Genomic DNA, 25,375 nt, shown 5'->3' with positions numbered 1-25,375 from the left:
TCAAACTTCAGTTCTTAAAAATACTCTCTATGAGGAGCCATATGGCCCTGTCGACATCACCATTATCCTGACTTTACAGACAGGACTAAGAAAGCAGAAACACATCTGAGGCCAAGCAATAAACCACTGATCCAGGATGAGAACAGACTCATAACTCTGAACCTTGTGCTAATCATATTAGGTCCGTGCTGTCTTCTTGAATTACTCTATTTTAAAGTTATAAAACAAAGATACTTCATTCTCATCTTAAGACATCACAGAGCATTTATCCAAATAAGATTACACTGCACAACCAGAAATGCTGTAAAATAACATTGAAGAGGCAGTAATCTATCTTGCTTACAATTTTGAAAGCATTGCTTTACTGATAAGGGGTTATAAATTTCTCATGCAAAAACCCCATCCAGCCCATTGTTCTGAACAGGGTGAAATACAAATAGAACCTTGCAAGAAATGCTTGTCTAATAATTTTTTTTAAACCCTCCACTCTTGAAGGGTCTACAAACTTCAACAAAAACTCTTCAGTAAGTTAATAGTAAGTTATCCTTATACCTAAAATAATTACCTTAACACCTTAAGCCTACTCTTTTCTTATCATCATCAGCTAAACCAAAGTTATAGCAACTTTTAACACATTTTAACACAACTAGGTCCCCACTCCTTCCCTTCCACATTCTCCCATTTTCCCTTTCTCAGAGTAAAACTCAAATCTTCAGTCTTCAGCACAGATCAGGGCTTCTAAAACTTTCATATGTCTCTTTATATGATTTACACTAATGATTTCAGAATATTATCAAGATCATAAAGTCACCTTTCCAAGCAATATTCATCAATAAAGAAAGGACAACCAAAACTGAATTACAAGGAAACATGAGTACAATCACTGACCAGGTGTTGTTAAAAGTAACAGAGTTATTACTTATTTATTGATTCTGGTATTTTTTCATACTGCATATCCCAACTTGAGTAGATCTTCACACTAGTGAGTCTCTGCCATTATACTATATTGGCAAACCCTTGAAAGGAATGCTGTCAGCAGGAAGAGCTTTTTTACTCACGTGACTTACGTAAACTCCCCAGGAATATAAGTCAAAAGGCAGAAAGCTCCTCTGCCATGATAGTAGCATCTATAGCTCAGATTTTCCCAACAAACTAGCTTGAAAACAGCAGTCCTGAATTTTCCACAACCTGACCTGACAGAGCTTTGCCACTAAACTTTACAGTGCAAACCTGGCAGGGCAATGTGAGGTAAATTCCATGTCAAAAATGTCAAAGAAATGAAAGAAAATCTTTGAACAACTTTTAACAGGAAAACAAATGTATTTGTAATACTCAGTTCTGGTGTAATCACAATTTTACTCTGACTTATGAATGCCTTATAATCTATATATTCTATACTTACACAGAAGCACATGCAGTAGATAATGCACAATGCAAATGAAAAGAACAGTCGTGGCAATGTACACAAGTAAGTTAGAAAAGTAAGAAAGAAGAACAAAGCTTTCTCTTACCCGCAAACCATGGAAGCGTGGGTTGCTGTAGAAGAGCTTCATCTGCTCGGCTGGCAGCGGGCCTAGCACCTTCTGAATGGTGAAGAGCTGGTCAATCTCACTCTCGCCAGGGAACAAGGGCTGCCCGTCGCTCAGCTCTCCCAGGATACAGCCTACAGACCACATATCCACAGCCTTGCCATAAGGGGCTCTGTGAAGCAAAAAGAAAATGCTTGTCACCCACTGCCACTGTCTTCTTATTGAGCTGCTTCAACTTATTTGCCATATCTCTCATGGCCCACTTCCTCACAACACAGAAAAATAAACGTTGATATTAAGGAAACTACCTCAAAACCCAAGCCCTCTGTTTCTGCCCTAGATTTCCTGATGTATCTATCATTGCTTGAAAAGGCAGGAGAGGAATTCTCACGTGCTCCCAGGCACACACTGTTCTTTTTGAAAAATTTTACATACAAGAATAACCTTTTGACTGCAAAGCCTTCTCCACTCACAGTTAAACTACCACTAACTTCCCTTCCCTCTAGGGCGCATGCCTGCATTCTGTTTCTGCATTGCATTTCTTGCTCGATTGTGCTTAATAGGTGGGTAGGCATACTGGGCCTGGCCACTGGGAGAACAGAAATCCTAAGAAATCTTTTTTTTTTTCAGCATTTATACACAAAAATTTTAATTAGAGAGAAAAAGGAGCGCTCCTGAAAACTATTCTTTAGAAAACACAAGAGAGGAAGCAATGAAAGCATCATAAAGTAAGTAATTCCTGTTTGGGAGTAAAGCCACAGGTTGGGGTTTGGGGAGAACTCTTTTTTATACACCCAAATTCTTGCTTGTTGAATTTTTAAAAAATCATTGTACACCCATATTATTTCAATAATGTCTTTCCAATGTTTAGGTTTTGAACAGAATGACTGAAGAATTCTTTTCATGTCAAAGAAAAAGCATGTAAAAATAATAAAGACTAGAACAAATACTGAACTGAAAACATATTTCACTGAGTCTCTCCTTTTTAAAACTTGTAATGCAATAACTCAAACTCTGTTTCAAGAGATTTACATTACAGCTGGCTTGCCTTTTTCTGGAGTAAGACAGCACCAAGAGCTGTAGGTGACAAATCCTATCCTAAATCTGTCTCCTTCACTCCTTCCTTATGCTGCTGATCAACGATGTTTAGAGAAAGAACATCCTCAAACTAAAGAAAAAATATTTGACTTTTCCCCATTGATTACTCATGATTATTTACTCGCTTGTAGGGAGGACACTTGGCCAGAGGAACTGTAAACCCTTATGGTGATTTGGTTAGGTGAAGGTGAGAAAGCATTTCTAGCTGGACAACAGCCCGAGTGAAACCACAGGCTCACTGAGCTGACTGGGGCAGGACTCTGTGGTAGCTGAGAAAGCTGAAGTAGGACACCAAAATTTCAAGAACCACTTGCCTTAGAGAATGTGCCATGAGACACTGTAGTCTTCTCACAACAACCATCCCAAAATCAAAGTCTGTCTCCCTGGAATAGACTGCTGACAAGGAACCACCAGAGGCAAAGCAGACACATCACAATTCTTCTAGTACCACCACTACTCAGTGGGGTTCATAATTTGCTTACCAATCCTGCACAGTGACTACCTGTGGATTTGCTGAGACTCTGTGTTTGACCTTTCTAGGATGCTGCTCCTCCAACCCACCCATTAGGTCAGAATGACAAGGAAGGCCTAGTTTTTTTTCTCAGTGCACAAGGCAACACAGCCAAGAATGGACTTCAAAGCCAAGGATCTGCTCTTAAAATATTCTGTGCAGGTAAAAATCCTGCCCTTTTATTATGACTGTATTGGAAAACTGAGGCTCTGTAGGCAAAACAGTGAGAGTGCAGGTAAAAATCCTACCCCTTTATTATGACAAAAAAGCGAATACATCCTTATTTGCAACTCCTTTAATACACGTTTTCTCCACTAAAATGTGAAATAGGGAAAAGGCTGCTGTAGGCTGAGGTACTGTAGAACAAGCTAGGGTTACAACTGAGGGATGGGCTAACACTCCTTTGAGGTACAGACCATTACCTGCCCTTGCCCTCAAGAATAAAGGAAGCTGAATCACAGTTAAGAACTTTTCACTATTTACTCTGTAGTCAAACAGAAACAAATCAGAAAATAACCATTTCTCAAGGAAGCACAAACTGCAACATTGTTGTTTGAAAAGGCAAGCTTGAGACTTCTTTTCTGCTGATTGTCAGGATCAGTCTCCTCAGATCACAGCAGACAAAAAAATGCAAGACTGACATGGCTGGACAAATGAAATAACTCCTATAGGACAGATAGACTATGCCTCTAGAGAAGCACTATAGTTTATGCCTGCACATATTAGATTCTCCAAAACATGCTTTCATCTAGTAATTTAGCATGTTTTAAAATCTACTGGCTTTTAGCAATATTTTGTCATATAAGGGTACAGAATACTCCACTAACAGTAGTTACCTGAGGGTCTCCAAAGTGAGTAGATTTTAGATGTTCTATGAATAATTAGGCAGCAATTTCTTTCCTCTCCTGAAATTTAAGTCTTCAATGTTATCACTAAACAAAAACCTCTCTGGGACACATTTTAGAAGTTGAAAAAGTAAAACTGTATTTGTTAAAATGAATGTATTTAATTAAACCTGTGAAGACTTTTGAATATTAGATGCTTTTAAAAATATGCTACATGTAAGGAAAGGGGGAATGGGAAAGATGAATGCCTGGGAAATAGAACATGATTGCCAAGGAACAGGCATCACTTTGCCAGAAAAAGTTGGCTTTAAGAACATACACGAGCACAACTGAAACATTAAATACACAAATCCCCTCCCTTTCTCTACAAGCTAATCAAACAGATTTAGTCAACTGCAAACACAAATGATTCCTGCTAAATTTCCTTTGCTAACAAAATAGTTTCAAAAACTGCAGGTCAGACTAATACTATGTCTGCCAAGCTTGTCATGTCCTTCCTCCTAAAACCTCATTACTGCTAGAGACAGGAAAAAATGGTTTGTATCTAAAAAGGTCACAATTGATGCTTTCTTTCCAAGTCTTTTTTTTTATACTTGTATATGCACATACACACTTCACTGGAAGCTTTACTGTTTTCTCCAAAACATAAAAAATTGAGCTTTGAGTTTTTTAATGGCAACTTTAACATACTATTCTGCATGTAAGAAAACAACTGCCAAAAAATTGATTAAGATTAGCACAGCTCTGGGAATGCTGGGATGACCCTATTGACAGAGTAATTACTACTTAATTATTTACCCATTCAAAAATATCTAGTTCAGTGTTAATCAAAGGTTCCAACAAAGACTTGTTTCCCAGCACTATTTAACATGGTGCTTAAAGATTCTTAGGAGTGACCAGAACTTTTTTGATTCATCCTGTGGCTACTAATTCCTTATTTTAAGAATATGTGTCTATAAATACACATGCACTGTATATTAGAATTGTATTCTATGAGAGTGCTCATGTAGTTTAGATTAATGCTCTGTTTAACTTGACAGTAATAGGAAGATCACCTATCATAGACCTTCATGGTTTTTTTTCCTCTTCCTTTGCCCTTTTGGGTCCCATGAATTTGTTCATTTAGCATCTTAAAACCTGTTTCACCTTGTGAGGTAGTAAAATGCTCATTTTACAGATGAATAAAGGGAGTAAAACTAAATTTCCTGGCTGATGTAACTAATGCTTTTGTAGTCAATGCAATGCTAACTTCTCAGTGCTTTATTAAAATGATTTATACAGCCTCCTTCAATAAATTCTTCCTAACCAGTAGAAAGCTAGCACCATCCTCTTGAGTGACTTCAGCAGTGCTGGCAAAGGGTAACTACAAATGAAAATCAAAGCACAGAATCATAAAAAGTTTTGGGTTGGAAGGGACCTTTGAAGATCATCTTGTTCCAATCCCCCTCACCTGGGCAGGGACACCTTCCACTAGATCAGGATGCTCAGAGCCCCATCCAACCTGGTCTTGACACTGCCAGGGATGAGGCACACACAGCTTCTTTGGGCAACCTGTTTCAGAGCCTTACCACCTCTGAGCAAAAAATTTCTTCCTAATATAATTTGGATGCAAAGGATGAAGGTAGCCAGGAGTGTTGTACTGTGAAAGCTTTACTGCCATTGCTATGTGATGTCCACACAGGGCTGATGGAACATTCCAGGCTAGACTACTACCATGGAAACCTCTTCTGAAAGAACTGGGGATGGGGGTGGAGGAGCTGGAAGTACATCTGTTATAATTCAGATTAATACTTTAGTCAGTTAAACACTGCTCAGCTCAAGACAGGTCAGTATGTCAATGATTCATACTGACTTACTGGAAATGAACAAAAATTAATGAAAATCTGAAAGCCTCTTGAAATCCTGCCTTTAAATCAAACACAGTTCCCCACAGGCAAAGCTTACAAAAGGTGCCGAAAAAATGTACAGAACCAGTGAACATTTATCATGGCAGTTCTCAAACTGTACTTACCCAAGCAAGAGTTCAGGTGAGCGGTACCATCTGGTAGCCACATACTCTGTATAGTTAGCATTGCTTCCTTCAGAGAGATTACGAGCAAAGCCTGTCAGAGAAACAGTGCGAAATATTACATCCCATTTTAAAAACAATGTGTATCACCACTGATTTTGGCAGCAAGAGGTCACGTCTATTTACATAGAAGCAAATTGTTTACAGCCCCTGCTGCACAATGATGTCTCCAACAATTGCTTGTCTACTGAAACGCAAGCTTTTATTGATACAACAGTGAAAGTCAGAGTGTCAGCTTTAATGACTCCCTTACTTGTGTACTCTCCTCACAAGTCCGTGGGGTTGCTATTACTCTGTATGCTATTACGTAACCAAAACAGACTGATAGAAGTGAACTGTCAGTATGCCATGTCAGCTATTGAAATATTAGCCACTAAATTTCACTGAGATGCTGTTTACAGAAGAAGATTCATAACTTTAGAAACATTACACATGCATGTGGACTAGACTATTCTGGTCATTGATCCTAACTACTACAGTCTTTGATTTTTTAAAACAGTCAAAAAACTACGTGTTATTCTCATCTAAGTGCATTCCCTCCCTGGCCTGGCAAGCAAAATGGTTATCTGCCCAAAACTATAAAATGCAGGAATCTAGGAAAGATCAGCAAAACTGTTTATATCTGCACTTGGCTCACCCTACATGTTTTGGCTTCCCAACTGCTTTAGCACCACATTCACAATAAGGCTCTTCATGAATTAGGATCAGAAAGCATGTCCAAATTAACTTCCTTATCCACATCATTTTGTTAAGAATAAAACAAAAAAATTTAAAATGTTTACTTACTTGCAATTGTACCAAAACTTCCCTACTGTCCAAAGGCATAATGATTACGACCACTGGCTGAGAGAAGAGTGCATCTACTGGAAAATCCAGTTGTAGGAATAATTTAAACTTTTATTTTCATTCTCCTCCATTTATAAAAAGCCAGCCAAGCACCACAGTAATGTTACTGGATTTTTCAGGTAGAAGTACTCTAGGGCAGATGTTGATGTTTCAAAAAGTATAAAGTCTTACTGTTTTCAAATAAATAATTAACAATTAGGTGAGACAGGACAGACAGTTCTCAGCAGCAAGACTCCACATGCATCGGCTCCTTACTAAAGCTCAAATTGAGACAAGCTTCTGGGACTGAAATGCAGAAGCAGCATTTCCAAATGCTGTCTTACTGGGATGTAACATTAAAACACAGTTCAAAATTCCCTTCAGTGAAATCACCACAAGTCTTTCCATTATTGCATGAACAATGAAGAAATAATAAAAATTCCAAAGTGTTGAAGAAGAGTAAGGCATAACTTTATTTCCTGAATCAGTAAGTGCACCTTAAATGCAATAAATGTTTTGCTTTATGTCTGAGTTCCTTTCCAGAAGCTTCCAAAATTACCTTTCCCATACAACGATGTTTTGTAAAGTTACAAATTTTTTATCTTTTTTTTTAGAATTTTTTTTGTATTCTGGACTTGTAAAGCTTAGTGTGAAGAAGCCCAGTTCCACTCATCCCTGTGGAATACTAATTTACTCCAAGTTGAAGTAACAATTTGGATGAAGGTTATTGTTATTATTAGACTAATAATCATAGAAAACAGTTAAAAATTTGTTAATGACATAGGTTACAGCTGTTACTTTTTGCAAGATACCTGTAACTTCAAGTGTTAGTAAACTAAAAGACGGGATGAGTATGATGAGGAATGGATATTTCAAATTTGCCCCAAAATAGTAATTCACATCTGTTCCCACAAAGTCTAATGAACACTACTGGTGCTGCTGCAGAAAAGCTGGAAAGGAATTTTTTTTTTTTTTTTTTTTACTTCTAACATGGGGATTGAGTGATTTTCAAAACATTACTATATTTAGAACGGCTTAGGCAGCCCCATTTCTGTTTCAAATTACAAGCTATCTGATTAATCTTGGCAGTGGAAAATCCTTCATTCATGTCTTTAAGAACAGAGGGAAGATAATCAGGAGCTACACTGAAGAAATAGGACAGTCAAAAAGTGGGAAACCCCAGACTGAAATGGGGACAGGAAGAAGGGAAAAAAGTTGTCACATAATAGAAATAAACACATGCTGATGTAACACATGAGCCTGGCAGCACATAAGCTCCTGGGCATCAGAAGAATCAACAGGTCAAGGTTTCATCCTCCTCCCTCCAGGCCAGTCTATCAGAACTTGGTCACAGGCAGGAGCTATTATGTCCAGAAACCAGCTAGTGTAGTCTGAAAAATCAACCCCCAACTTTACAGGCCAGGTGCAGCATGGATTTGACGTGGCAAGACAGAGAGTAAAATTTTCATCATGGGCTTCAGTGTCACCTCTATACTACTGGGTGATGCATTTTATAGATTCAATTGCTCTGACCCTATGACACCATGCAGAAAGAGGATGAACAGAAATAACAGTTCAGAAAGGCGTAATATCTTTTTAAGGGAACAATTACTTTTATTTTTGGTTATAATGGAGTTTGTTTATTGTTCCTTCCTCCAAATTGTGCTAAGGTATCAGGAATATAGAAACAAGAGAAGGAAACTAGGGAGAAGATTAGACAAATTCTGAACAGTGAGAAGGAATAGATAAGATGAAGACAGGAGGAGATTTGGGTGAGAGCAACTGAAAACAATAGCATTTGCAAAGGCATCATGATGCAGAAAGAAATAACAAGCAAAATCAGCAATTTCACAAAAGGACTTTAAACACCTAAGAACATGGTAGGAGAGATGTCAACGAAAAAGATGTAAGAAAAAAAAGGAGGAGGTTGTCAGTTTCTTACAGAGAAACAAGGCACATTTAAGTTAGACATAAGGTAAGGCATTCTACTGTTAATGACATGTAAGTACTTTAATAGATGCCTAGGAACACTAGGGAACCTTTATTATTCAGAATTGTAAGAATAAACTAAGCAAACACCTGTCAAGAATGACACAGACATTCTTAATCCTTTCTTTGAGTAGGTGGAAAAACTAGAGGATTTCTTGAGGTCTTTTCCAGTCCCATGTTTCACGATTTCTATGCTTACATGCCATACACAGATTAAGAGATTGCTAAAACAAGTAATTTTGAAGCCCTGGTGTTGAAACAGCAAACACACTAGTCAGAAAACCGAATTATTTCCAAGAGTCAGATGCACCTGCTGTAATCGGCTCTTTGTACTGTTCTCTTTTTCCACTTCTATTGGCAGAAATGACACCCACACAACATGTGTCCAGGCAAGCACAACAACCAATCTCAATTTTATCTAGCACGGTATGTACAGAACACATGGCACAAAGATTATGAAGAACTATCTTGTTAAAAATTTATGAACTTTTCAAACTGTTGCTGTCCACTGGGCCACTGGAAACGGATGCATTATCCTTTTCTTTGTAAGTACATGAGGAATGTGACACTGTATGTGACAAGTACCTGTGTTCCAAACATGAATTAAGTTAGGTAGCCAGACAGCATATGTTAAATCATGCTAAAAGGCAAATTCTTATATCCTAATCTCTGCACGTTCAGGAAACACTTGTGGTTAACACCATTCTGACATGTATTTTACAGTAATAGCTTAAGCTACCAGCAATTTTGTCAATTAGCAATAACACTAAAAAATCAAAACTGATTCCATCTTAAAAGAGTTGCTCAGAATTTTAAATTCAACTAAAACTGAAAGGCCAATTAAAACTATAACTAACCCACATGAACATTAAGAACCACAGAAATTCCTGTAATAGTTTGCCTTCCTTGATATTGTGCTGATCACTCTGAGTTCATGGTGATTGCACATCCTTTCCAACAGCAGAAAGAGAATGTGGCTGGAACCCACAGCGTGAGCAAGCCAACAGACCATGCATCACTGCTGGCAGAATTCACATCATCTCTATCTAGTGCAAAAACTGATGTCCAAAACATGACCATACCATCTGTCTGGCTTTTTATTTTCCTGCAATTCTGCTGCACAGAGGATGTTGACACAAGTTCACACACAAAGATATGTCAGCTGATGTCATGTGACAACTCTAATGGCATTACTTTCAAGCAGGGACATTGCCCATCCAAAAAAACTGAAAGAGGGAGGGCAAGGGCCAGGGAAGGAAGGACATGTAGGGTGCACAGTTCCCACCAGGACCCACTCATCTCCATGCTCCCACTGGCTGTTCCTGCTTGTGAGGACATCAGCCCAGACTGGGGTGTGCATTGATCAGGGACAGGTGCTGCCTGTGTTGGTTGTTCAGCTCTGCACAGGGCAGTGGGTTGGTCCCTCAGTGGGGTTTGCCTGGCAGGGATAATCAGTCAGGCAAGACACTGATAATCAGTGTAAGGTAAGGGACAGCAGCCACAGCAGTGCAGACAGGAGGCCCGTGGGTACCAAAAAGGCAAAGGCACCAAGGGCGCCACACAACAGTACCCTGGTGTTCTGTCAGAGCTGTGCAGTTCCCTACATTGCAGAATAAATGGCCCTGAATTTAAAGAACTTATATGGAACAAATCTTCTAAGGTTCTTCCTAGAACAGTTATTGTTTCTGAATGGTTAAGCAAAAATGCCTTTAGGATTAGAAGAAATAAGCAGCACTGCAAATGACAAACACCTTTTTTGTCTTCCTTAAAAACTAGTTTGATTTATTTTGTTAGCAGTTCTTCTTTTCATTCAAAATTGCAGAGGTTTGAAATGACAGCTTTCAAATCATTCTTACTGAAAAGTACCCTTGGGGTAACACTATGGAATCGGCTTTTATTTGCCAAGCCAAATGGTAAGCTTTTCAGAGGGAACAATATTTTATTCTGTGTTTATGTAGTGTTTTGAATAAAAATACAGATTGTTGGAACACTCTGCCCTGTTGTCTTCTGAGATTACTCACATGGGCAAAGTTCGCCTTGTACTCGGGTGATGACTCTTCAAAGCCTTAAAGCTGACATTAAACAGGCATTGGTAGGTCAGGAAACATCAGATTTAACATAACATGTACAGCTCTGACTCTGACCTCCAGTCATTCAGTCATTAATCATAGGTGGACATATGATTCCTTAATTAAGGTAACAAAAAGCATTGACCTATAACTACACATAACATTCCACAAAAGCCAATGGTTTGAAAAACATATAAAAAGTGTAAGTTTAATGAGTCTTTACTAAACAAACAAGAATTATCTTTTCTTTGAAGACACAGGCCAGATAAAACTACAGTTTCGCCAGCCTCCTAATCAGCCCATCATCTGTGCTCCTCTCAGCTGAGTGTCAGCAACATCAAAAGCAGAAACCTTGTCTAATACAGGAAGAGAAATACAGTGTTTCTATTGACATGTTAACACAGGTATTTCACAGAGTATGCAAATTAATCCCGAAGATCTTTCAAATTAAAATACTAGCCCCAAACCTGAAGCAGTAATCAATTCTGACTGCTAAAAGACTTTTAAACAGTACATGCTGTAGAACTCTTACAAAATAAGGCAAAACTCCACTGCAAGAGATTTTCTTTAAGATGATAAGCAGCAGGTATTTCCCGAACTTACCAAAGTCACACAACTTCAGAACATCATTGTGGCTTATTAAGAGATTCTCTGGCTTGATATCTGAAGTATTGAGTGGGTGAGAGAAAAAAAAAAAAGCTGTTAACTTCTCTTTAATTTTGGACTTTGTCAACAAATATTATTTCATTATAAGTTATTTAGAGATATTCATGCAATCATAAATGAAGCATTACAAGAGCAACTGCTGAAACAGCTTCCAGCAATTCAGTTTGTGAACAGGCAGAATTAATTTTTTGCCTTTTGAAGTCTTTTAAGTGTTTCCCAACAAAATATGGAAAGATAAAATGTGCTTATAGATATTCCTGGGCAGAAAACCAGTATCTATACTTCATATTGCAATATAAAAGAAATGATTGATATTCAATTGCCCAGTTAATCAGTTAAATATTAAGTATGTTGTGCTCAACATTTTCAGTTATAATGACCATCTTGATCACCTCTCGTAATTTGTTTAGAAGAAATGTCTTGTCTAGTTTTAAGCCCTTTTTTCATTCCTATATTATACACATGGTACCTTTTCCAAATTACATTTTGAAAATATTTTTAGAATCACGCTGTTCTTAAATATAAAAAGCATACTGTGAGAGAATTTTATCTTACTGGAAACATTAATTAGAAATGTTACTCTTGCGAAGTCACAAAGAAAAATACAATTTTATTAAATCAGGATAAAATACATAAAACTAGATAAAGTCATACATCAAGATATGCGCTCTAAGTGCTTGAAGCCAAAGGAGAAAGTAAATATATAGAGCTGAAACTCAGAGGAGCTGGGAGGAACTGCCTTAAGAAGTAAAACATGGGGGACCAAGTTTTAAGTTTTGGGTTATTTTTCTTCTAATATTCTATTATGAGATTCAAAATTGAAATGACTGAGCATCATGAAATGCTTAAAAAATTTCCTTTTTCTTACACAATGTCTGTTACTGCAGTTTCAGTTTGCTGTGCTTATCATTTCCCAAAGACAGTGGACAGCAAACTTGTTATGTAGATGAATTTAGTTTCAAACGATCTGGAGTCATGCAACAGACTTAAGACCCAGCCAAATTTACATTTTTATTCCTGTTGATATAAAGCAATTGCTTATATTTATGTTAAATGCAAATTACTTCAAGATATAACATGTTTCCCTTTAGAAAGGGGCTTATTTATGTGGAGAACTACACACTTACCTCTATGAACAATATCATTCTTATGGCACCAATGAATTGCTTTAATTAGCTGGTAGATGTAGCTTTTCACTTTTTCTGGTGGAACTCCATTTGGCATTTCTTCTAGCAATTCAAGCATATTCTAAATGTTTAAAAGATACATTATTTAAAAGAGCTATACTCTAGCTGCTGGAAGATAACATGCTTTCAGCCTTCTGAAGCAACACATTCGGGCTCCAGAGCCCAGCTATGGAAAATCAGTAGTTTAACATTCAGGAAGTGAATTTTAATCATACACATTCTCCTAGTGTTTTCATTCCAGAGAAAACACTTGTGAAGACAATCCTAAAAGGTGAACCACAGATATACCACAAGTCCTTAAAAGACTGCAATTAAACCACTTCCCTAAGACACCGAAAAGTCATTTAGTTACAAAACATTGCTTAAACAGAAACACCAGGTCAGTGTGACAATATAAAAAGTTTAGCAAATCAAAGCATTTTGTAAATATTCAACAATGCTTTAACATACTGTTTTCTTCACTGTGTTAGTTCTGCCACTTTGACACTGCAGGGCCATGATGAATCACAAACTGTATCTGGATATGAATGGGTATAAAACAATACAAGCCCCCTTAGTGCAAATGAAGTAACAGATATAAAAATGCCTCACAGGGGCATAAATAGAAACCTAGGGAGTATCCTATAGCTATAGATCAGCTATAGTGATCTTTGACATCTTGGCACTACAGTAACCACGGCCATATCAACTGTTTTATGGATACGCACAGGAAAGAAAATAAACTTACTCTTTATACTAGTAAATTTCCTCTCCGAAAAAAGAACACTTAGATTCCCATTATGTTAGCAAATGTCTCTAATTTTGCACAATTAGAAGTACAATGAAGTTTGTGTGTTGATTTCTGAATTAATTAATAATGGGCAGCATCAGCCCACTTGAAGAGAGAAAAGTCTTATTTATATTTCAGTCTGAACACTGAAATATAAGTATTCTGGCTATATTGCCTTACATAACTCATTTAATTATGGATTTGAGCATTTGTAGATTTTTCATTTACAGTAAATTTACCTTGTCTTTGACAAACATTTTCTTTAGCTTTACAGTAAAATTTCTGAGGTTTCTCTTGAAAGATGTTTTAATGAACACTAATACATAAAAGAGTAGGGATTTTGGTGATATTTGAAAACATTTCTAAGTTTTGCAATTTGGGAGTAAATACTGGAACTTATGTGTTTGAGTGTAAGTTTTCTAAGAAACACACTTCAGATCTGAGGAAAGGAATGTTCTGTTAAGAAACCATATTGATTTTAGTTAGATTCTTGTCCACACAAAAGGCTCTGGATCTGGGTAAGTAAGTCAAGAAGTTAGTGTTACAAATACAAAACAAAATAATAGCATCAACACAGGAAGACATAATCCTATATGAAGACATTAACTAAGGGGATGATGAATAAAGGAGATTAGACTAAATGTGAATTTAAGTAATCTGGATTTCAGTATTGCAGAGTTAAGATTCCCCAAAGGACACAAAGTGCTCATTACCAGTTAAACAAAAAATTAGTCTATTCCACCAAATTTTATTTAATTTTTTCTACTCCCTTCAACCAAAGAAGACAGAAACATCATAGTCTTCAAAGAAACTATGGGTAACACTACTTAAGGTATTTGAAAATAAGAAATGTCCATGGACTTCAAAATTTAACTGAAAAGAAAGGTGAACATTAATATAGAAATGACATTATGTACAAACTGTACATGATGCCTACCTTTATCATAAAATTCTTTTATTCTGATGCAATTAATGCTAGATATTGCAGCCCGGTGTTTTTACCAATATTAACCAGTTTTTGAATATATAACCCTTATCAGAACAATTAATATCTTTTACTTATGTTGCTCTTTCAACCCACTTCTACAGATAACTTAGCCAAGTCAACTATAACAGAAAATTAAATGTATGTTCTAAGTTGGTGTGTGATCAAAGACATTCCATGTGTCTGGAACAATTACAAGGAACATGGGTGAAACAAGTCAAGCTTTGAATGTTGGATCTAAGTAAGATCCACCACATTAGAAGTTGCTGATCTGCTGGTGAAAACAAAAACTGATTTCTGCCAAATTGTGGGCTAATATAGGTCACCTCACATTATGTAGTCAAGTTATATGACAGAATAAGTTGTCAACTTGAGGTAAAGGAGACATAGCATTTAGGGTGAGAAATTTCTCGATGAGAGAAAATTAACTGCAGAGGACTAGCACTCAGCTAGACTACAACACCACACTGGCAGCATATGAAATGAAAATTGCAATCAAAAGAACAGTATCTCATGAAGGCTATAGTCATATTTAAACCTGCATTTTCTTTCACTCTGTGTATCTGAATACCACCTCATTGTTTCCATGAAGAAACGCTATAGGGTTAGAATTCAGAGGGAAGGTCTACCTTCATCAGGAAGGTTGCAAAAATGACAAAGACCAATCTGTTCTAGGTTGTTTCTCTCTGGAAACAGATCAGGATGCTTGGCACTAGTAGGCCAATCTAAGGAAATTTTGGAATAGTTTCAAAATGAGGTCAGGATTGGAGTTAATGACACTGGTCTTTGCCAAATCCCTCTAAGCAACTATTGATAGTGGCCTTGTTACAGAAATACACAAACAAATCCTATTTTTAACAGGGAAGGGTGGAGAAAGTTGAAAGAGATTCCAAGGTCAAAAGTCTATGATCTTGTTTTGAAAGACCACGTCAACACTCATTACACAACCTAACACAGGACAGTTATACAGCTTTACAATTAAACTGGATTAAAGAGTTCAGATGGAAATTTTTCTTCAAACCATATATATTCCAGTCTGCATAATTTTTAACATGTTGGTGTTCACATATGGAAGAATTTAAAAAAAAAAAAATACCAACACGACATAAAAACAACAGCAGTCAGTGTTGCCATCTCACAACAGATGTCTAATTACAGCTCATACTGTATTAAAGTTTCTGCTGCTTCTCTTTAGAGATTAAGATAGCTTAATTTTTAAAAATAAAAGCAATTTTAAAGACATTTTCAGTAAGCTGATGATTTAACTGTGGCAAGGATACTACAAACTCAACTCACCTTTTCCACATATTCAAAAACTAAATATAATTTTCCTCTTCTTCTGAAGGCTTCCTTCAGCTCCACAATGTTCTCCTGTTTCAAAGTGCGAAGCATTTTAAGCTCTCGTAAAGTGGTTTCTTTGACTTCTTCATTTTCTAGAGTGCAAAGTAGAAGTGACAGAATAAGCTGATTAAAAAACAAAACAAACCCTCCAAGTAACAAGTGTTATAACGATTTATTTTGAACCCCTGATTAAATTCTCTGGTTTTAGACATTACAGCTTGTTTTCCAGTGTGGACTTTCTGCTGTCTGCATACTTCTGCACTGGAAGAGAGGTAAATGATGACTGTGCTTATTATATAACCCTCACAGGTTTCCCGTCAGTACCAGAAAGGTTTTCTGTGGCAGAAAAAGTCATAAGAAACAAATAATTTACATTTTTATCTTTTTTTATTATGAAGAGAACTAATATGCTTCAAAAAAATATTCTGTGTACATGCTCTACCCCACAAACACACATCACACACACAAAGCACTGGGAAGGTTGTCCTCAGCAGAAACACTGGAATGCAAAGTTCATCTTTGAACAGTGCCAAACAAATGTATTTGATTCTGAAATAATTTTATTCTCCAAAAGCCATGACAAATTTTAAGACTGAAGCACAGATTTTTAAGTCCTGTACGTTCCCCACATCTTTCAAAGGAAATTCAGCAATACCAGACCAGTGTAGCAGCCACAGAAGGAAGTAGCATAAGTATTGATTCAACGAAGTCTTGAATCTAATTCAGAGGAGTCAAGAAATTTAACTGTTTTGTCAATTTAGTTTAATTTTAATTTAACTGATTTGACAATTTAGTTGTCTGAAAGGTGTTCAAGAAAGGAGCAGCACTTCACTAATGCTTCATACACTGCTTATCATTAAGGGGCCCTGAACTAACTAGGTTCTAAAGGATACTAGCAATGATATGTGAAGTAAACCTGACTATATTAGGTTTTATTTTTCATTTAGTAAAATTAAAACCATTAATTCAGTACATCTGCTCATGCACATATAGAAACAGCATACTTAATCTCATAGAACTGTTATCCACAACACAGAGTTACTAAATGGGAAACGCTTGCATAAATTCGAAGCTAAATCACATTTGCAGGTCATGTACCACAAAGACAGTTAGAGACAGAGGAAGAAGCAACAAGGAAGAGAAATTGTTTTTCCAAGGCAAAAAAGCAAAAACAAGTTTGCAGGGGAGAGCGAATAACACTGGTCACACAAACACATTAATCACCATCAGAAGAGAAAGGGGAAAAATAAAAAATTGAAGTGCAGCAGGAGGGAAAAGGAAAACAAAATACTATAATCACAAATGTTTTGATTAAAAAATATATAATTTAGAGCAATCTAAATCTTTTCATTTTAAAACTGAGTGCTTGATGTTGGCTTGCATCAGCCTGATTGCATAATCTCATCTATAACAAGACAGTCACTTTCCAGCACATTTAGTATTCATATGTCAAACAACGGCAAAAATTCAGTGAAACAAAAATGTCAATAGAAACAATTACAGTATATTCAAACTTCTAATGAACTCCCATATTAACAAGACAGATGTGAAATGGGCTGAATCAAATCCATCAAAAGAACTTCTGTCATATTTCCAGAAACTCGTAAACAACTAGCTACAAATCTGAAAAGCAGTCATCACTCATGTAAACTGATGTTATGTAATACCCTTGGAAAGCCAGACCTAATAGCAGTGTTGTATTTTTTGTTTTCATTTTTTTGTAGACAAGCTAATACAATAATCCTGTTATGGGGTTAATACTGAGATTTACTGCCTAGGATCTGTACTGAATAGCCACAGCAAGTTCCAAAAAGTGATTCTGAGATACTCTCATGACCTGGTCAAGATAGTTACCACAATTAAACTATCTTTTACATCCTTTACAGGGATTTAAAACATATTTCTGAATAGCAGAGCTAAAACATTTATCAAATACACTCTTCAAGTGTCTGGGAAAACGATGTGCCAAGCGGAGTTCGCACTGTGCAAAACAAGATGCAAATCAGACTTTGCTGTGTCTGACTGACTTTGAAAAATACAGCCCTTGTAACCAACACCACCTTCATGGCCACCAGCAATCCTGTAGGAATAGCAAAAAAGAAAGTTTGCCAAAATAGTGACTGCTTTTTCTTTAAACAACATTGCTAACCTTCGGCCTAAGCCTCGGTACATGGCAAACCACAGCAGCATCGCATCACACTGGGATGACTCCTCTCACACCTCACACTTCTCCATCTCTTTGTGCAGCCCTTTGGGGCTCAGGGCTGACTTACGATGTACACAAGGTACACAGCTGCTCTCATGGTTGATTGCCAGTGTTGCCTAGGATAGGATATGGTGATTCCCTGTCCCCCAACAAGTGTGGGTCAGAGACCCAGGTTCTTTGGGTTTATTACTGTTGGGTGAGGTACATGTGTGTGTAGCACTCAGAATAATTTCTGTGTGTCCTGACTTCCTCTTTGCCAGCAACACTAAGCCTTGCAGAAGTTGGCTCTTCCTCCCTCTCAGTAAACTCAGCAATGCTGCAGAGTACACAGGGTCTGCTGTGAGGGGGCAAAGAGCAAGTTTCCTGAGGAGACTGAAGGCCACTGAAGTGAGGACAGAGCTGCTGCCTCACCACCCAGCTCTCTCCATGGATCCTTGAGAGCTCCCAGACTTATCTTCATGTGACTGAATTTCTCAACAACTTCTTTCAATCTCCTCCATTTACAACTTCAAGTTCCCCTGATATTTAGATTGTCCCTCACAGACGAAGGGTTATAAAACCCAAGGACTCTGCAAGTCAGTATTATAAGAGGAGTTTTTTACATTTTCTGGTCACATCCGATCTCCAAACGGTAGATCTTACTACCATGTATAGCACCACAATCTCAGCCACATTAAGACAGATGCACCAAGAAATAAATGTAGTTATCTAATTAGAGTGTATAATGCAGGCTCTAGGAAGGTATGAAAGATCAAGTGCGTTAAATATTCACAGAGCTAATATAGCATTACCTTTTTAAAATCATATCTTGCTATATGAGACTTCTCATTTTAACTGGAGAGATATTAGCAACATAGTTACTGACACTAAAGATCATGCAGCAGAAAAGGTTACCTTCACTGTCTTTGAATTTCTTGATAGCCACAATTTCATGTGTCTCCTGTAAAAGAAAAGAAATGGAAATGAGCAAGATTTGTTGTGCATTTTCTCTTGACTTTTTTTTTTCCCCCTGAGCATCACAGGAAGAAAAAAAGAAGCATTCAAAAGGAATTTCACAATGCAAAAAAATTAATTGAAAATCTGGTAAATATTTCAGCGATCAGGCCAAGTGCAATACAAACCCACATGCAGCAGATATGTCACAATTAGGAACCCCAGCAAAAAAGCAACAGAGTTAAATGCCAAAAGTTCATATTTAAACACCTTGTAATATATACCAGTGAAATTTTCAGAAGTGTTTTTCCTGGGAGTCTTGTTTCCTAGTTATTCTGAAGTTCTAATAATCTTTTATGTGACCACAGTATGAATATGGGTGCTTATCTTTATGAGGTGAAATGAAAATACTGTGCCAGTATGTGGCTAAGGCTTATAGTAAGACCTGTGATTTTGGCTGCCAAAAGCTTTTGGGCTTCAAAGTTCAAATACCCACGAAGAATACAGTATTAGGAAAGTAGCTTTTCTGTGCCTCCTTTTAAAAATTTGTCACCTTTAGGGAAACCTACCCAAAACAGGAATCAGTAACTGTATTTGGCAGTGTTCAACCCTGCTTACTGTACAGTCATAAGTGGTGACTTCCTAATGTCCACCTGCCTGTGCATTCCTCTAGCATTCTCTACTCATCAAATCATAGGTCACATTTTTCTCCTAAGTTTCTCTCTTGTTGTGTGAGCAGGAATGCATTTAGCACATGGACAAAACATTGCCAACAAATGTAGCCTAGTTCAGGTCTGTTCATACAACGATGCAGTAACTGAACTCTAGCAACAGGACGTGGAGGAAGCCTTAAAGTCACAGAGTAAGGGCTTGTGAGCAGACAGGCAGGAGGCTACCTGGGTACTTGATGAGCTAGATCTACCTTACATGCCTTCACTAAACACTACAGTTAAAAAAAAAAAACCCAAACCAACAACATCCCACTATTAATAGCATACAAAGGCCAGATTGGAGGACAGCAATAAAAATGAAGCCCCTCTGGAGCACCTGAAGACATGTGCGTAGCCAGTTATCGAGTAACACAAACATTTACTCCATTTTTCATTTCAAGTCACTGTAACACATGAACCTGTAAAATACCTGATCCCAATTAAAATAAAAGCACCTGGAAAGAATGGTCTCAAACTGAACAATCTATTTTACTAATTATATTTCTACTACTGAGGTATAGTATTGTTATATTTATTAATTCTAACTCTAGCAATAATAGTAATAGTTACTAGGACTATGAAGGAACATTAAGAAGGTGAGTAAATTTCGTTTATTTGACTTCTGGTATCTACTGGTAGGTGTTCTGGCTAATTAAGCCTCTGAAAGATTTTTCAGAAAAGGAACACTATAATTGCCCTCAAAAGCCTCTGCTGACTGTAATATGCCTATGTTTAGACAGCATGCATACACCACTTTGCAGATGAACCAAATTTATCCATTAGTATTACATGCCTATTTCACATGAAGTAAAAGAAAAAATTTTAAATGTTCCAGCTACCATAAAAAGTCTGTGTTTTTATTCTCAAAGCAATAGCTAAGTGCACTGAAAGAAATACAGGAGCTATAAAATGCATCCTCATACAGACAGCAATTCTGATTCAAATAAGTTTCAAACAAGTACTGACAGCCACTTGGTGCAAAGCACACAGACACCACATCGCTGAGCCCTGAGAAGATGGACAGAATGGGGGATACAAAGAAAAACACAGTTTTGAGGAATGAAGAAATTCAGTAGTGATAATTCAGACTCCTGGGCAAATCTGAAAGGTTCTTTATAGATTGAATTTGGACTTTGTGACTTAAACATTTACTTAAAAGACATTTTTGAAATCTGAGCTCTTTTGTGGATCTGGTTTTCTGCATTTCAAAACCAGGCCAAATTGGAATTCTCCAGAATAGAACTGTCATTCATTAAAATATTTATTTTTGCATTTCAAGGGGTATTTTTTCAAGACTGTACTACGAAGCAGAACAGTACCGAAAACAATGTTCAGCCTGATTGTGGAAACCTTCTTATGCAATAGCTCAGTATCCAACTCCTAGCATGAAAATTGTCATTGACAATTGAATGTATCATCTAGGTAGATAAGCTGGTCTAGTTGATTCAATGTTTGACTTCAATGAATGTCAAAGAAAGAAAAAACTCACATAATCCTTTCTGATCTCTACTACTTACTACTACCAGCTTATATTATGAAGTAGGAAAATTTGAGTTTGCTTAGCTGTAATTTTGCTTCACTCAGCTACATTTATGACTAAGCATCTCATTACCACGTTCTAACAAAAAAAATATGGCCTCCATATTTCACTTTACAACAACAGCAAATTTGCAAACACAGAAGTCAAATCTCTCATAACACTGGCATTACCTCTGATTATTGAGCATGTATATTATAAACATTCTATGTTCTAAAACTACAGAAAGAACACTGTTTTACAATTAAACATGCAACAACAGATGAATGTTACTGAAAAGACTTTGTGTAGAAGTTAAGGATGTACAGAAAGGCGTTATTCAGACTACATGATCACATGTGTCTAAAAAGAGGCAAAATATATCTCTTCATGTACAAACCTGCTAATACCTTTTAATAAGGCTAAGACAAACATTTCTGTTCTTCCTTCACATATAAATATAGTGATAGAGAGGAACAGGAACGAGATACCTGTTCGTGGGAAAAGGGTACCTCCAGCCCTGGAGAGAAAAATCACTTCATATTAGGGCTCAGTCCTTTCCTATACCTCAAAATAAGCGTGGGAATTGCCTCTGGAGAAAACACACGCTTTACCCTCTGCCCATTTAACCACAGATGAGAGGAGAGTATGGCTATGAGAGCTGAGCATTTTCACTGCTATGCTCCTTCCCACCCACAAGTTTCTCCCTGAGGTTTCCTCACAAGATTGTCATAGCTGGTGTTTCCTGTCACCACTATCAAACTAGAAGAGTTTCTAATTCAAAACCATTTAAAGGACAGAGATCCTCTGTTTTCCCACTGTCTCTCCAAAATTTATATTACATAAGTCACCTTTATTATATGTAATTATATGTGGCACAAGACAAGTGTCAGAACAGCAGAGTAATGTATCTCTGTTGTTTTCTTGAAAGATCTTTGATAGGAATACTCAAGGAACACGATGCTGCTTACCCTAAATCAAGATCTTAGAACTACAACTATTATTGTCTGGAAAGAGAAACCATATCCTATTCTTGAAAATGTCATGTTGCAAAAAAAAATCTCTTCAAATATTTGACCCTATTTTATTTCAAAGGTTTCTGTTAGGACTTTTTTTCCTTTTTTCTTTTGCACATCATGGAAAATCTGACACAAAGCATAGGTACACAACAAGATTCTTGAAAAATAGGTAAGATTCCAACCTTCTGAAAGCTACATCATTCACCTATAATTTTACTGCCTCACCCTATATGATTACAAGAATTTCTCAAGCATGGAATTTTTAAGCAACTGAAAGAACAAATGTGTATAAATATCAACAACATGAACAGAGATAGCAGTAGTCAATACTGAGCACATCCCATACACAAGCAGAATACTGCTGCCTTTACTCAGCTGGTGCTGCTCAAGCACTATCTAGTACATCACATCAGAGTTTTATGCTGATATATTAAGTGACACATTAAAATATGATATGGCATGTTCTGTGATTAGCTCATGATTTCTATCTGTACAAGTGTGAGGCTGTTTAGGCCCAAACTCAGCTTCTGTTAGAAAAAGTTAAATCAATCGCATTCTCTACTCACAGAGAATATTTACATGTCATAGAAATTATTTAGAAGTGAGCAAGAACCTAGTTTGATCCTCATAGCTCCATTATTACATTTATACAATTGAGTTTCCCACAACAAAGACACACATTAAAAAGATCACCGAAATTTAGCCAAACATATCCGATGGCTAATGTGTTTTCAGAACAAAGTAGTCCAGTTTTACTTTGACTTGCATAAACATTATTATGTTCTACAACATTAAAGTATTTAGAACAGATTTTTCAATACTTGTGATTCTAGCAAAATCACAGAACATTAAGCAGTCAGCCACGAGGCAACAAAAGCCCAGAAAACAATTACAAGATGGTAAAGCATTTTTCATGAGTTGCTTAAAATGAAGCTTTGAAAAATTATTTGGCAGGGTTTTTTTTTTTTTTAAAGTTACTCTCAAAACAAGAACAGAAAATAACAGCATTTTAGTCAGATCAATGTATCACAAATGGGACATTTGTCATTACGAAAGTTTTTAAACTAAGCCAAGCAATGCACGTTCTGAGAGGTCACAGGCATCGTTACGTGCAATTATGTCAGGTCCTTGAGGCATTGCCTGGACACTGTCCTGACTCCATTTCTATTCTGCCTTAAAACACTACCACCTTTGGACAGTACTAACAGACTAGAACACAGCTTCCTGTTGTCTCAACACTTCTGATATTATGTGCTGGCAATTTTGCTGGCAATTACTTTCCAAATCTAGTGGAGTACCATAAAATATTCTCTGTAGAAAAAGAGAGATGTGCAAGATGATGCCATTCCTTTTTTCAAATGGTTTCACAATACAAAGTGCAAGTCATAGCATACTATGTCTTCTTCTACACCTAAAAAGCTCCGGAGAAGTTCCCTGAAGAGGTGCTTCACTGTTTCAATCTTACATTTCTCCCTTGAGAAAATTGCAATTCTTCTGTTTTTCAGCTAAAACCCCCACACTTGATTTATCTAAGCAATATAACTCTTAGCATAGGAGAACTTTCAGGAAATTACTTCCTAATCTAAAAGTCCTATTTATTTTTAGGAAGAGACAGAGTCTTTGGTAAATAATGACAGAACAGTATGTCTGAGTTATCACAATGCCTTTATTTACTGGAAAATTGCTTAGAATTTTTCTAACATATGTATTTTAGAGTTCACTTGAGAAGAAGCACTAGAGTGAATCACCACAGATCAATTTTCTATCTCTTGAAAGCAGAATGTTATTTACTAACCATCTAAGTGCAGAGGAAGACTCCTAACAGAACAAAGAGTTCCATACTTGACATGCCATTTTAAGATGGCCACACTGTCTCCTGGCTGAGGAAGAACAAGAGGACTAAGGAAAGCTTAAACCACTCTAGACCCACTAGAAGATTTTCAAGGGGAACAGCTATATAACCTCAGCTATTCCACTGGGGAAAGAAGCACAAGAAAAGGCCGAAACCTTGAGCTACAAGTTTGACAGGAAATGTCCAGTAAGTGCAGGTAATGCGGGAAAGAGACTTTTTTTTTTTTTAAATGAATGCAGATTGAAGCAGTTTCTCTGATTTATCTATGTCCTTCAGAAACACTTGCAACAACTTTACTGTTTGTTCAGATGTCACAGGCAATGCTTGCATTACCAGTCTTACTTATTTGTTTTAAATCAAGTGTAGTATAAGGGAGTCATAAACAGCAGGCATTTCTGATACAATTACCAGACAAATCTGTAAGCCAAATGAGTGGCCCATCTGTATCCATGGACTGCCAGACTGGGGCTCCAGCCCCAGTGGCAGGCTCAAGTGACACTGATGCTGATGCCAGGGACTCTCCAGACTGCAGGAAGTTTACAGGCTTACAGGACAGCTGGGGCTGGAAGGCACTTTTGCCAATTTTGAATGTCCCCATTACTAGGGATTTTCTGAAGAGCCTTCAAGGTATTCAAAATCCACAAGGATAAGATTTGGAGCAACCTGCTGTAGCTGATTCTGCTTTGAACAGTTATGAAGAGGCACACCTGAATCCTAAGGCATGCACTACAAAGGATGCATTTTACATTCTTCAAGAACTTGCACTCTACTAATTTAGGGTGTAAATACTACCCTAAAAAGAACACTTGAAAGGAAGAGAACCCACTCAGTATTTTCTACTAACTAGCAGGCTGATGATAGTGGTTAGCATCAAAACTTCCATTGTTCCAAGAGGATTTTTCGTATTTATTCACAATTTTCTCCAAGAAAGAAAGTAAATACATTTCCCCAAATAATGCGTACAATAATATAATGAAAAGGATCTGGAATAAAAAAACAGCTTTTAAATACTATAAATGTAGCTATTCTAGCTTTTCTTGATAAACTAGTACTACTGTGGCAATTTTTAAAAATAATCTGGGTTTCATTTCATTCTGTTGTAGCACCATACCATATAATTTTACAATTTGACAGTATTGCTTAATCCAAACCATGGATATAAAACAGAAACCAAATTCAGTAAATGTCTATAAAATTCTTCCGATGCTGAAATGTCAATAATAGTAATTTCAGTTTCAAACCTCAGTCTTCTTCCAG

The 25,375-nt window shown here is 36.9% G+C and overlaps 1 protein-coding gene across 7 annotated transcripts in view; it reads right to left on the bottom strand.

Moving 5' to 3' along the window:
• CDKL5 (cyclin dependent kinase like 5) overlaps positions 1–25,375 on the bottom strand; it is a 125,155-nt gene that overhangs the window by 30,975 nt on the left and 68,805 nt on the right. For all 7 annotated transcript variants that reach the window (XR_004238457.1, XR_004238458.1, XM_032100747.1 and 4 more), the window contains 6 exons: positions 18,983–19,028; positions 15,838–15,974; positions 12,728–12,848; positions 11,538–11,597; positions 5,995–6,085; positions 1,512–1,701 (listed from right to left, as the gene is read on the bottom strand). Coding sequence is in view for 5 of the 7 variants with exons in the window: in XM_032100747.1 (XP_031956638.1) it covers positions 1,512–1,701; positions 5,995–6,085; positions 11,538–11,597; positions 12,728–12,848; positions 15,838–15,974; positions 18,983–19,028 (645 nt within the window). In the remaining 2 variants the exon portion in view is untranslated. The remainder of the gene's footprint in view (positions 1–1,511; positions 1,702–5,994; positions 6,086–11,537; positions 11,598–12,727; positions 12,849–15,837; positions 15,975–18,982; positions 19,029–25,375) is intronic.

Source organism: Corvus moneduloides, chromosome 2 (genome assembly GCF_009650955.1).
Source record: "Corvus moneduloides isolate bCorMon1 chromosome 2, bCorMon1.pri, whole genome shotgun sequence".
Lineage (NCBI taxonomy): Eukaryota > Metazoa > Chordata > Aves > Passeriformes > Corvidae > Corvus > Corvus moneduloides.
The sequence above is the reverse complement of the archived record's forward strand: the minus strand, read 5'-3'. Positions and strand labels throughout refer to the sequence as shown.